This window comes from Mus caroli, unplaced genomic scaffold (genome assembly GCF_978045245.1).
Source record: "Mus caroli unplaced genomic scaffold, Mus_caroli_1 scaffold_11, whole genome shotgun sequence".
NCBI lineage: Eukaryota > Metazoa > Chordata > Mammalia > Rodentia > Muridae > Mus > Mus caroli.
Genome location: NW_028227266.1, coordinates 97830880 through 97845130, shown reverse-complemented (window position 1 = coordinate 97845130; position 14251 = coordinate 97830880). Strand labels below are relative to the sequence as shown.

At 45.3% G+C, this 14251-nt stretch overlaps 1 protein-coding gene across 2 annotated transcripts in view; it reads left to right on the top strand.

Moving 5' to 3' along the window:
- The window catches only part of Pik3cb (phosphatidylinositol-4,5-bisphosphate 3-kinase catalytic subunit beta), a 103836-nt gene extending 92106 nt beyond the window's left edge, over window positions 1-11730 (top strand). For both annotated transcript variants that reach the window (XM_021171807.2, XM_029481349.2), the window contains exons 20-24: window positions 3444-3611; window positions 5236-5359; window positions 7563-7708; window positions 9172-9304; window positions 10342-11730. In XM_021171807.2, the coding sequence (XP_021027466.1) occupies window positions 3444-3611; window positions 5236-5359; window positions 7563-7708; window positions 9172-9304; window positions 10342-10479 (709 nt within the window). In that variant the 3' untranslated portion in view covers window positions 10480-11730. The remainder of the gene's footprint in view (window positions 1-3443; window positions 3612-5235; window positions 5360-7562; window positions 7709-9171; window positions 9305-10341) is intronic.
- Window positions 11731-14251: the final 2521 nt, after the last annotated feature.

Below are 14251 nucleotides of genomic sequence, written 5' to 3'. Positions count from 1 at the left end.
TAACTGAAAACTCCAACCCAGCGATTTTCTCTCCATTCTGGTTCTGTTCATTCTACCCAAAGTTAGCTTGCACTTAGCATCATGAACTTCATTCTAACCTCAGAAAAACAGAGGCAGCCATGTGTGGGAGTGCTGGGTGTGTGCTCTGTTCCTGTACAATAGGAAACACCGAGTGTCCAGTGGGATGTTGCTGGCACTTTGAACTTTGACCTCCTCTCTCCTCACCACCCTCCATGACTGTCTCTATAAATACCCACCCTAGCGTGCCCGCTGTGTTTGTTTTTCTTCTGGGCAACGTGCCTCTTCTGTGTCAAGTATTTGGTACCTCCTATATGTTACTATTTTAGTACTGTAACAGTGCCCTGCCCCTAGTAACAGACCTGTGTATGCTCATCTAAAGTCTCTCAGTGTCGTGTTACGCTGGTGTCTCTCCTGTCAGGAGTAGAACATTTATAAGGCATAAATATGTTGAGATGTCTTGTCTTTTGCTTCACAGTTAGCAGTCAGTTTTTCCTGCCAACTGAAAAGTTGTCAACTTCAAATCTGTCTGACATTTGGTAGACTTGACAGTCACCTGTGCCCCTTGTCCCAGAGCTACATGCCAAAAAAGGGGGAGGGGGTGTAGTTGTCTTCATTCACATGTATATCTGAGTTTTATTGATGGGAGGTTTTTTAGGCAGGCAAGAGGGAACAGGAACTCTCTACAATGCAGTCCTGGCTGCCCTGGAGACCAGACTGGTCTCCAGCTCACCGAGACTTCCCCACTTGCCCCCCACACCCAGTAATCCTGGCTCTACTGATGGAATTTTTTCACTTATCGGAGACCATGCAAAAGTTTAATGTAAGATGTTAATGATATTGGTACTGGCATGTGAGAGTAATTCAAACGCTAGGTAAAGGAGGGTTTGCAGTCTGATCCTTCATAGTGGGTAGAGGTGCTCCGCAGACTTGGATCTGTGTGGTACTTTCCTCCATCCCTCTAGCATGGTGTGTCTCGTTCTAGAATCTCCCATGACTGTAGCATTGTCTTAGGTCAGAGAGTGTGAGAGTAAAGTTGAAAGTGCTGGCATGTCCTTTATAAAGACTGTGGATATAGGCCCTGAGGTGATCGTGGGGGTGGGGGGTAGGGTGGGGGTGGGGTGGGTCTAAGCTTGTCCCCAGCATGACTTCTGTCAAACCATCTTTCAGATGAGGATGTTTTTTCCTTCCCATTGTGCAAGCCCATCTTTAAGTCACTGATTGCTTTCATCATTGCTTGCTTTTGAAGAGGAAGTTGTTGGAGTTTTGCCCAGTTTGGGCTGTGACTGGGCTCTGAGGGGATGCAGGATGCAAGAAAGCTCACTGTAACCCAGCCCTGTTTGCTTTGCATGGCTTGTGTCACAATAGGCTGAAAGGCACTAGTAAAAAACTTACTATTCCTTAGTTTCTTCTTAAAAGAAGACAAGAAAGTAATATGGGTCTAAAATAATTGATTAGCATTTTGGTCTGCCAGAATGTCAGCTGACGGTGTTTTTCGCATGTAAAAGAGTATGTAATAATTGAATTCTTTTTTAGAAGTAATTTTAGAAGCTAATCCAGCTCTCTCCTTTTATTGGATTGTGATACACACTAATGGACTCATCTCCCCCCACCCCCCCCCACCCCCCCAATTTCTCTCTCACTAACCCTCACATGAACTGCAGGACCCCACACCAGCTTTCCAGTATGTCACATCTTTTTCTAATCTTGCTCATGTGTTCTTTCTGGCCCTATCCCGGAGCCCTGCTGTCCTCCCCCCTCAAAAGGTCTTTAGTGAATTGTAGGCCTTTTCTAAGTTGCTCAGGTTGGCCTTGATCTTACTGTGTAGACCAGACAAGCCTTCAGCTCTCTGGGAAGAGGGGTGCAGGCAGGACACACACAAGAGGCCAGAGGAAGAAGCCAGGTATCCGCCCATCTCTCTCTACCTTATTCCTTTAAAAGAGAGTATCTCACTGGACCTGGAGTTTGGTTGTTGACCAGCAATCCCCATCAATTCCCCCTTCCTTGTCTCCTCAGCACAGCTGGCTTTTTAATGTCGATTTTGGGAGATCTGAACTGAGGTCCTTACACTTACACAGCAAACATTTTTACCCACTGAGCCATCTCTTTATCTTAGAGATCTTTTTAAATTTTTAAAAGACTTTTAAATTTTGAATTATGACTATTTGTGTAGTTTGTGCACGTGAGTGCACTGCCCTCAAGAGACAAAAAGAGGACATCAGATCCCCCCTGGAGCTGGAGGTAGAGGTTGTAAGCTGTCTGATGTACGTGCTAGGAACTGAACTTCTTCCATCCTCTGTTAAGAGCAGCAGTGCTGAGCCCTCCCCCTGCCAGGGCTTTCCTCAGTGACCACACTCACATTGTGCCTCGTGCTTCATAAGCTTAGTGAGAGCAAGACTGCTTATTTCTGAATCATATCTGACATCAGATAAAAAGTGTGCCACATAGCTGCACCCACCCATTTCCCGAGCCCATACATTATGTCTGTTGGTTGGTTGTTTGGGCTACAGTCTCATGTAGCCCAGGCTGGCCTCAGACTGCTATGTAACAAGGGATGAATCTTACAGCCAGGCCCCACCATGCCCTGCTTTGTTCCTATTTTCTGTAGTTAATTTAATGTCTCTTTGAGTCTCCCAAGGTAGTACACTCCATTACCAGCATATTCTTTCTCCTCTCTTTTTGTTTTAAGCAAATGTTTCATGGAACACAAGCTGGCCTTAAATTCCCACCCCCAAGCACTGGCAGTTCAAGCATGTGCCACCATGACCAGCCCAAGTAATTCTTAAAAAAATGATTTGTGTATGTGCTTGTCCTGAGGCTTATGCATGAATCTGAGGTCAGCTTGCAGGAATCTGTTCTTGCTTTCCAGCATGCTGGTCCAAAGGATTGAATTCAAGTCATTATTAGGTTTGGCATCAAGCACTTTCTCACTGAAGCATCTTGCCTTTCCACGAGTCACTCTTTTTATAATATAGTTTCTAGAAAATTGGAGAAAGTTGAGTGTTGGTGCCAAATGTCTTAAGTCCAGCACTCAGGAGTTTGAGGCTGGCCTGGTCTACAGAGTGAGTTCCAGCACAGCCAGAGCTACACAGACAAACCCTGTCTCGACAAAGAGAATGGTTCTGGTTCTGGAGCTTTAGAGTAAAAAGGGGATGAGTTCTTGCTTATAGGATATGCTCCTCTTTATCAGCTCAGGCAAATTGAATATTCCATAAGCATAATTATACAGAAAATGATGCATTTAGCTGCAGCATTCTGGTAAACCATTCTATCTGCTGGTCCAAGTTCCATTTTCCGTATGGCATTACTGACTGACAAGCTGTTAATAATAAAATTCTTCTCTTTTAAATCAAAGGATAAAACTTGGAAAATGGATGTTTCCTGTCATAGAGAACATGGCCCCTTATGTCTGTGTTCCTTTCCAGGATGCTCCCCTATGGCTGCTTAGCAACAGGAGATCGCTCTGGCCTCATTGAGGTTGTGAGCACCTCTGAGACAATCGCTGACATTCAGCTGAACAGTAGTAACGTGGCTGCCACGGCAGCCTTCAACAAAGATGCACTCCTGAACTGGCTCAAGGAGTACAACTCTGGGTGAGTGCGCCCTCTGCATTTCTCATAGGAACACTGACAGATTATGGTGACGAGACAGAAGCCCTGCCTGCTCAGAGAGAGTGTCTGCATTGCTTCATTCAGCACAGAAGCCTTTATTATTCATGGGCCTTTATTCAAGTCTTAAAACTTGATGGCAAAGTATAGAAGCTCTTCAGTATGCTGGGCCGTGTTTTTAAGATAGTGGGCTGAAGTTCTCTTGCTTATTCGCATCAGCTTATGTAATTATGAACTTAGGTTTCTCATAGGTTCATTCTTTTAAAAGATTTATTTGCTTTGTTTAGTTTTTGGAGATGGGGCAGCTCTGTAGTCCTGGCTGTCCTTGAGCTCATGCTGTAGACGACAGAGATAGATTTTCTGCCTCTGCCCCTGAGCTGAGATCAAAGGTGTGTGCTGTCATGCCTAGCCTTACTGTTATTTTAATTAAGTGTACATGTGTGTCTGTGTGTGGGTATGCACATGAGTACAGGTGCCCATGGAGTCCAGAGAGGGGTTTAGATGCTGTGAGGCTGGAGTTACAGTGGACTGTGAACCACAATGTGGGTGTGGGGAACCAAACTCAGGTCCTTCAGGAGAACAGCAAGTACTCTGAGCCACGAAGCCATCTTTCCAGCCCTGTTAGGTTAATCTTATGATCGAAGTTTATAGTCTATGATCTCTCCAAACTAAAAGGAAAATATTTAAAACTGTGTTACTGAGTTGGGGATATACATCAGTTAGTGGCGTATTTGCAAAGCCCTGGGTTTGATGCCTGGGACCACAGACAGCTGGACAGGGACACGTGCCTATCATCTCAGGATTCTGGAGGTGGAGGCAGAAAACAGCCATGAGACCCCACTTCAGGAATACTGTAAGAGTAATGCGTGTTATCTATGGTCCATGAGACCCTGCTTCAGTAATACTGTAAGAGTAAAGCGTGTTATCTGTGGTTAAGGTGATGGACTGCACCCCTCTTCTAGGAAGTAAGGGTCTCACTGTGAAGGAAGTGCTTTCTAGGCACTGTTGGCCAAAGACTTAAGATCAGCTCAAGTGTCATCAGTTAACATCATGTTGTTCAGGGCTTCCATGAGAACGGAGCAGTTTCAGTCTTACAGCCTTCTACAAAGAGTCTGTGTTCTCACTTCTGACTGAGGCTCCGAAGCCTGGATTCTAATCTGAGGCCACCCTGGCTTGGAATGGTTCCTCCTGTAACCTAGCAGTTAGGAGGCTGACAGAGGAGAGAATTGCAATGGGTTCAAGACCTGACAAGCTCCATGGTGATTTTTGTGCTAGCCTGGGCTATAGAGTAAGACTTTGCCTTCCAAAAGCTAAAAACCAAAACAAAAGCTGGTAAGAATGTTGCCAGGCCCAAGGATGATCCAACCCATGGTGGTCTCTTACAATACCTTCTGTGTAAACCTAAGGCCTCCTGAACCAGGACTCCTGAGACATCGGGACACGTGGCTAAGGCTCTGCTAGGCAAGGCCTTGGCTGCCAGCCTGACTCGTCTGCTTTCCCAAGCCCATATGCTCACTCTTGGTGCAGCGCTCCCTCAGCATCGATGGGGCTTAGTTCTCATCTCCCAAACTGGAGTTCTAACTCCTGTTGCTTCTCTGTCTACCTTCAGGGATGACCTGGACCGAGCGATTGAGGAGTTTACCTTGTCCTGTGCTGGCTACTGTGTAGCCTCTTATGTCCTCGGCATTGGTGACAGGCACAGTGACAACATCATGGTGAAGAAAACCGGCCAGGTAAGCTGCACTGTAGAGGCTGTGGGTCTCGTGATGGCGGCGTGTGCTTTGTCTTTTCATTCACCTTCCTGCCAACCCTGTAGAATCTCGTATAAGCATCACCTGCCAGTAAGAAAGCCAATGGCCTTGCTGCACACAACCCCACTCTAGCTGCCGCTTACTTTATGTGTTGTTAGGATCTAGTGCTAAGTGTTTATTTAAATGTTTAACAATTGCTATTATTTAACAGCGGCCTATCTTTTGATTGCACACATTTGTATCTGGACCCGATTTGATGATAGGTACCTGTAATCACAGCACTCACAAGTCTGAGGCAGAAGGGTTGCTTGTTCGAGACCCTGTCTCAAACCAATAAGTGAAAAATTAAGAAAATAACCAGTTGGGGGCTTGAGCAGCTAAGACGACTCACTACTCCTCCAGAGGACCCAGGTTCCTTTCCCAGTGCCCACATGGTGGCTCACAACTGTCTATAACTCCAGTTATAGTAGGAGATTTGACACCATCTTCTGGTCCTACAGGCACCAGGCATACATGTGGTACACATACATACATGTGGGCAAAAACACTCAATGCAAATACAATAAAAATGAATAAGATCTTTTTAAAAATAACCAATGATGAAAAAAATAATAAAATCCGGATGGAACCTGAGTAATCTGATTTCTTTTCTTTTTTAATTTAATTTGTGTATGGGTATCCTGCCTGTATGTATGTTTGTGTGCATGTGCAGGTCTTGTGCCTGTAGAAGGAGGTGTCAGCTTCCCTGAGACGGACAGCTTCTTACAGAGAAGCCATAAGCTGCAGCCAGCACTCTCAGCCACCGATCACTGATCCATCTCTCCAACCCCGAGTCTCGTTTTGTTTTAACCATCAAACTTGATCATCGTAGGAGTTGGGACAAGTATAGGTAGTATCTTTCTGAGGTAGCTAGGGAGCCAGGTGATGTGATTTCATTTCAAATAAAAACTGTTTAAATTATTCATAAGCAACTAAGTGTTATTTATAACATTTTTTATATTATACACAGACAAAACATTTGGCAAAGACCCCCATGTTAGATATGAGGTGAAGCACAAGTGACCAAGTGCATGGTCCTACACTCTTGGTCCTACGCTCTGCAAAATGCTTGTGAAAAGTGACTGGTTCTAGGAAGGGATTTTCACACACATAGCAGCCTGCATGCCAGAGTTAGGAATCATTTTTTCTTATGTTTTTAAATTTTATTTATTTTTATTTTGCATGGTGTGTGTTTGTCTGTGTGTCTGTGTGTGTGTCTGTGTGTCTATGTGTGCATGTGCACATCTATAGAAGCTAAAGTCAGTTCTCTTTCCACCACATAGGTTCAGGATGGCAAGTGCCTTTCAAAAGTTTTTAATAGCTGTGTTGGAAACTTTATAAGACAATAAAAGTTATTAGCCTTTATAGCTTAGAGGAAAGGTGGCTCTAGCCTTCAACAGAAAGCAAGCAAAGCAAGTATAAGATGGAATAGTCACGTTTTTAAAGCTACATTTATTTTTGTATCTATGTTTGTGGGGACTCAAACTCTTGTCATAGGGCTTAGTAGCAAGTTCCTGAGCCATCTCTCCAGTCCTGGAATAGATTTTTTTTTTTCTTCTAAAGATAGGGTCTTATTAGGTAGCCCTGGCTGTCTGGAACTCATGTATAGACCAAGCTGACTTCAGACTCACAGAGCTCACCTGCCTCTGCCTCCCAAGTGCTGGGCTCAAAGACATGTGCTACCACATCTAGCCCAGAAATAGATATTTTCAAATATTCAAGGTCTCAAGCTCTGAACCTCATTTCTCCTGGTTTTCTTGTGTGCTTTTTAAATGGGTTCTCACTGGCCTCAGCCTCTCAGTCTCCCAACATGGCCTCTGAGAAGTGACATTACAGACCTATGCCATGTTTCTCAGAAAAAAGATAGCCACCAAAGCCAGTCTAAACCAGATACTCCACTGAAATGTTTGCCATTTTCACAGATAGTTAAAGCTGTTCTAAATAAGGGTGAGAGGGTGGTGCTACAGCTTCTAGTGGGTGGAAACCAAAGATGCCTCACACCCAACAGTGCAAACAGTGGAGTCCTTGGATCAGGCGAACGGCTCAAGCAGGTGATGTATTTAGTTAGGACTTTGCACTACAGAAGTTATGCCAAATAGAAATATTTGAGGCTCACTTGGAAAATAAAATCCCATTTATTTTACAGCTCTTCCACATAGATTTTGGGCATATTCTTGGAAATTTCAAATCTAAATTTGGCATTAAAAGGGAGCGAGTACCTTTTATTCTTACTTACGACTTCATTCATGTCATTCAACAAGGAAAAACGGGGAACACTGAAAAATTTGGCAGGTGAGTATTGCCCGCTGTCCAGGAGAACTGTCTACCACTTCTGACCAGCTGCCTCACATTTCCCAATGTCTTAGTACTTTCCTGCTGCTGTGATACAATACCCTGATAAGAACAACATACAGGAGAAAGGACTTACTCGACTCACAGTTTAGGGGCTTGTGGGAAAGTCGTAGGAGCAGGAGCTTGAGGAGCGGGCGGTCACCTTGTGTCATGGCCCAGAAGCCGGGAGCACCGCCTGCTGCTGCTCACTTCTCCCCCTCCAGCCAGGGAGCAGTGCTCCCTCTGATCAAACACGCTCAAGGCTAACAGTTGCAGGCACGCCCAGAGGCCCGGCTCCCATCTGCTCCAGATCCTGTCAGTGGGCAGTTAACGCTGTGCATCACACCAGCTGAGGACTATTTAGATCTGGGAGATTCGTGGTCGGATAACAGAAGACTTGGGTGTGGGGAGGAGTTACTGTCAGATCCCTCACCAGTTCAGAAGTAACCAGGAAGGAGATAGAATGCTAGAAATTTGATGTTACGGTGCTTTAGCATACTTTCTACCTGTTTCAGAAAATTTTATCCCAAAACTAATATATTTAACAGGAAGATGCTGGGAGAGCAGGCTTTTTGATATTGTTCTGTGTGGGGAACCAGAGAGGAAGCCTGGGTTTGATGAGAGCATTGTTGTTTGGATGTTTGTACTTATATTGCCTCTGTTCCTTTATCTTAATGTGGACAAAAGGCGTTGAAGAAACGGCTCAGCAGGAGCCATTGGTGCTTACCACTAAGCTTGGGCTCAGTGTCTAAGCCTCAAAACTCCATGGTGCAAGGAGAACCATTGTCCTCTGGCCCCTGCTACACACACGCGCACACACACTAGATAAATAAAGGCATGAATGAATGAATAAATATATGTGAACAAAAGTTTTAATGTGGGCAGAAGTAATTGAGTGGTGAGCAGAGGTGTGTCACGTGGATACCAGACTCTGTGCTTAATAAAGACTGATCGTAATATTTCTGTGGGAATTGGGTTGGATGGCTCTTGACCACTGTCGTCTTAAAGGGGAAAAAGAGAGAAACAAACAGGACTGCACATCATCAGCTTCGACTTTAGGGACTGACGAGATTAGTAAGCCAGAGCCCAGATGGACGTTCAGAAAGGCCTAGAGACTGTAACTGTCACTGTTTTGTGGTCAGCAGTGTGGACAGAAGGTACTAAGTGGTCAGGCGAATGTGGCGTGTGGATTGTTGTTGCCTTGCCTATTACTGTAGAACCTTAATTACTTCTGGTTTGAAGAGAGACCTATGGTTGTAGGAAGCTTGAATTATGTAAATTATAGTCTGAGGACTCTTTTCGGAGAGGCACACATTAGCTGAAGCACACATGGAGGTGCCCTCGCTCTAAAGGTGTCTTGTTTTCCTTTGCAAATGTCCTGCCTCCCTCCAATACCATGCTCCGGGGCGCTTCTTCAACCCAAGGTTCCGCCAGTGCTGTGAAGATGCGTACCTGATTTTACGGCGGCATGGGAATCTCTTCATCACTCTGTTTGCCCTGATGTTGACTGCAGGGCTGCCTGAGCTCACATCGGTCAAAGATATACAGTATCTTAAGGTAAAACACTGTTCTCTCTGTGTGTGTGAGACTCTGTGGACACAGGGCTCAGTTAGCTCGCCATTCAAAATGTCCAAAGGAGCCAGGCAGTGGCGGTACCTGCCTTTAATGCCAGCACTCTCTAGATAGTCAGCAGGTGGATCTCTGAGTTGGAGGCCAGCCTGGTCTACAAAAGGATTTCCAGGACATGCAGGGCTACACAAAGACACCCTGTCTCAAAAAACCTTTTAAAAAAATATTTTTTTTTCCAAAGGGAACTGGTAAGATGGCTCAGGGAAGGTGGCCTGCTGCCAAGACTGAAGCTCTGAGTTCAGTCCCTGGAAAGAGAACCAACTCCCTGTTCTAGATCTGCTTTAGATCCGATTTAGATCTGCTCTAAAATGCACGCACACGCACACACACACACACCACACACAGACACACACACCACATGCACAGACACACACCACATGCACACACACACGCACACACCACACACACACTGACTCATGCTCACAGGCATGGGCATGCACATGTTATAAATTTTTTTTTTTATAAAGATGACTTAAGAGATACCAACCTCCAGTCATCTTGTTAAAAATCGAGCATCCAAAGGGAGTGGAACAAGATCATTTCCTCCGGTGTTTGCCAAAAAGAGAAAAAAAAAAAAAACCTGTGACGTTCCCGTGAAGGAGTTTGTAATGTAGATGGTTTCTCCACAGTGGAAGGTCATGCTACCGTGCTGGTCCACACACTGGGGTAGTAGCTGCCCGCACTTTGGTTTCCACTGGTTTGCCTTTGACCTTCAGTCATCAGAGCAGAAAAGCAGCTGAGTGTCTTGCAGTAATTACAAATTAATTTCATCCTCAAAATTCCTTTGCTAAGGCCAAATTGTTGTCCTTCCTTGGTGTTCATCCTGCTCTGCAGGTGACATCCACGTGGAGACATGGAACTAACCGTCTGAACGATGGAGAGGCTGGCCACACCAGCATCTTGTAGATGACCTCCATCCAGGGCGGGTAATGTCACACACTTCTCTCTCTCACTTTGGGTTTTAGGACTCGCTTGCCTTAGGGAAGAGCGAGGAAGAAGCACTGAAGCAGTTCAAGCAGAAGTTTGACGAGGCCCTCAGGGAAAGCTGGACTACTAAAGTGAACTGGATGGCTCACACAGTGCGGAAAGACTACAGGTCCTAGCATCCACCCTGCTCTGCCGCACTTGCCTGTTCGTTTCCTTTCCATTTTGCACTTGCACTATTGAACACGACCCTGCCAGAAATGCAAAGGGAATGAAATCCTGAAGCTCAGAGTGAAGTTCAAAACACGGTGTCCCGCAGAGCCTTGTCTGAACCACCCCATGCCCACCCTCTGTTCCCGAGTGCTTCCAGGACTCATCGTGAACAGCAGCATGGAGGCCCCTTCCTGCTGACCTTGCACGCGAGGAATGCTCCTAGGGACTGCTGGGATCTTTTCTTTCTTTTCTTCAGTATTTGGTCTTTACCAGAGAGGTGTACATACTTCTTTTCAGTGCTGCGACTCAGCCAACAACTTACCACATTTGGGGGCTGGGAACAGTTCTAAGAAAGGGATCTCCCTCTCCTTTTTAAATTGTGTGAGCTACAAATTACACTGATTATGTTGAACTTATTATTTTTCAAAGAAAATATTTTAAACCTGTGAAAACTCACTAATTTTGTTAATATTTATCATGATGGCATCATTTCAGCCAGACTCGCTGAGAATCTATTGGTGGGGCAAATATAATATATATATATATAATATATATGTATATATATGCTGCATATATATTTATAAAATTTCTAGTGGGAGTTCTATATAAGAAGATGTTTCTTTGGTATTCTTCAGCCTGTGTTTTCAGGTTTTACAGAAGCAGAGATTTTCCCTAAGTTACTCTTCGGTTCACTGTAGATCCAGTTCTTCCAGCCGCTTCAGCACTGAGGCGCCATGAATGCGGGTTCTCTGTGTAGCTCTGAGAGTTCGTTTCATAGAACACAATACTTGAGCAGATGCATCCAAGGAGGCGAGCAAATGAAAAGGAATCTATTTATGGAATAAACTCGAAACCTAAATTTCAGTATTTTAGTAATATGCCAGCTGTTCTTAATGTATTTATTAAAATGTATAACAATGTGATTTTTCAATGGTATTAGTTCAAATTGACATGGATTCATGCCACATGGGAATCTTTAATTTATTTGTTGAGGTACCATATAGCCAGGGTGCTAGGTGATGAGTGGTGTTAGCATGTGCAATAGGAACTACTGGTTTGCTGTGTAAATGGATGTCAGGATCCAGCAAAACTACTGCTTTCTTCTCCAAAGACATGGGAGCCCTCAATCCTCGGTGGCATGGGAAACAACTGAGTGCTTGCCCTGTGACTTCAGTTTTCTATAGGAATTTTATTAAAGAGTGTTTAATTTTGTTGTCCTTCTTAATGTTCTCAGTCAAATAAATGGGTGGTTTCATCTGTTTGGGGACATGTGGGTGTCTTCTTTTTGGGAAGCACAGACTTTGCAACCAGCTCCCACTGGGACTCTCCCAAATGGCCACGTCAGTGGACAAACCAGCCTCAGGAGTGGGCTTGGGCTCGGGGCCTCTGCCCAGCTTCCCCTTGCTTTCTCGCTCCACATGGACAACCTGGGAGGCCTCTTGGACCAGGAGGATGCAAGCCTTAGAGGAGGAGATGTTTCCGACAGTTTGCTGTTACAACCTCATCTCCCCTGACTCTGCTGCACTACATGTGTGCATGTGCGCATGCACACGGGAAAGTGTGGCTCAGTAGCTAGACACTGACAGTGCTCCGTCCATACTTGCTGAATTGCTTGTCTCTGTCTAAGAAGACAGAAAGCTAACTACATTCCGGAATGAATTGACACTCTAGGCTGTACTAGCATCTGCTTGAACAAAGACTGATTAGCCGCTGCCATGACTTTGAGCAAGCTATATTTTATATCTCCTTAAATGCCAAGCTTGTTATGCAGCACATTTTCCCTCTCTGGCCCCCAGCCAAAGGCCCAGATGCCCTCCAGGTTGGCTTTGAGACCTTGGTGTTAGTATTTGGAGGATGTCAGGCTAGAGTTAACACAGATCTCCAGGCAGCACAGCTGGGGGATCATCAGATCACATGTGGACGGCGATCACTCTTTGTTCCTGCGTGCACGTGTTACCTGTAGCTCATCGTAACTGACTCATTAGTCAGATATGAGCCCGCGTGTTGTGTTTCTGTGCCTCTCTAAAATTAGAACTTCTGCTCAGAGGCACCCTAAGGATTCCACTCATTGTCCTGTGGTTCAGTGAGTGCTCCTAAAAGAAGTGTCAGGTCTTCAGCATGTGTTTTATACATCTGTCTTGACCCCCTTGGGGGCATAAAGCCACACACTTGTGCTGCAACCTCTGCCAGTGAGTTACTTGGCATTCTTGGCGAATGCCTCTATAAGATTAGGTTGAAGGCAGGCCTGTAGGGCATCGTCTTAATTAGTGATTGGTGTGGAAGGGCCTAGACCTTAGGGGTGGTTCCACCGTGGGATGGTAGTCCTAGGTAGTAAAAGAGAGTAAACTGAGCGAGAAACATTCCTCCATGGCCTCTTCAGTTCCTGCCTCCGGGTTCCTGGCCTGTAATATGGACCTGTAAGCCGAAATAAACTCTTTCCTCCCCAAGTTCCAAGGTATGTGGGGGTACCACCAACTGAAGTTGATGTAATATAATTTCATTACCTACTTAATAAGCAGGCTGGAATAGACCGAAGCAATTTTAGATTTTAGAGTGGAGAAGCCATCCAATTTGGGAGGATACCAGTTCTCTAATCTCCAGGTTTCTCTGAAGCAATATCTTATTTACAATATCTTCGAGCACCTACCTCAAGACTGTCTGGCTGATCCCCACTTCCCCAAGTCTTCCTTCCGTGTTACCTTCCGCTTGAGTAAGAAAACACCACACGGTCTTCAGCAGTGTGACAGTGAATGACTTCGATCTTTTTCTAATTCATAAAATGTGATGAAGTAAAGATTTAAATTCCAAAATGCTGTGTGCGACTGTGCGCCTGCACCAATAGCAGGTCGTTCCCCAGTCCATCATATCTCCCATCTGTATGTGGGCTCATCTTAACAGAATTCTACCAGGTTAAATTTGAGTATGGCTCTGCCCTTGGTCTTTAAATAAACATGTTCTCCATGTAAATTTATTGTGTAGCCAGTATTGCAGCTGAGTTAATCTAATCAATTAATGTCCCTTGTCCTTTCTGGCCCAACAAAAAGGGTTTTTAGTTGTTTATTTTTCTGGAGACAGGGTTTTTCTGTGTAGCCCTAGCTGTCCTGGAACTTACTGTGTAGACCTGCCTGGCCTTGAACTCAGAAACCCACCTCCCTCTGCCTCCCAGTGCTGGGATGAAAGCTGTGCACCACCGCCGCCAGGCCCAGTATATTATGTTCATTCCTTGCAATGTGCCAAGCAGGAAATGTGTGTGTGTGTGTGTGTGTGTGTGTGTGTGTCTCCCCACTCTGTAGAGCCATTTCTAAATAACTCACCCAGATGGTGGCCAGGTCTATCACACCGTACCACAGCTGCTTCTGCAGCCACATGGACATTGTCCAGGGGGAGCAACCCAGAATGAACAGCAGGATGACGCAATTGACCCCGACGGTCCGCCCTAACCTGGAAGATCTTCCTGTCAGTACTCACACCTCCCATCCTACAGCCCACCTTATGCCTTCAGCCAGCCCTGCATAGCTCACACTTTTCGTTTGTTTGTTTGGTTTTTGGTTTTTCGAGACAGGGTTTCTCTGTATAGCCCTGGCTGTCCTGGCACTCGCTTTGTAGACCAGGCTGGCCTCGAACTAAGAAATCTGCCAGTCTCTGCCTCCCCAGTGCTGGGATTAAAGGCGTGCGCCACCACGCCCAGCTTAGCTCACACTTTTCAATCTCACTAGTTCAGTTGACAGACTTCACTGG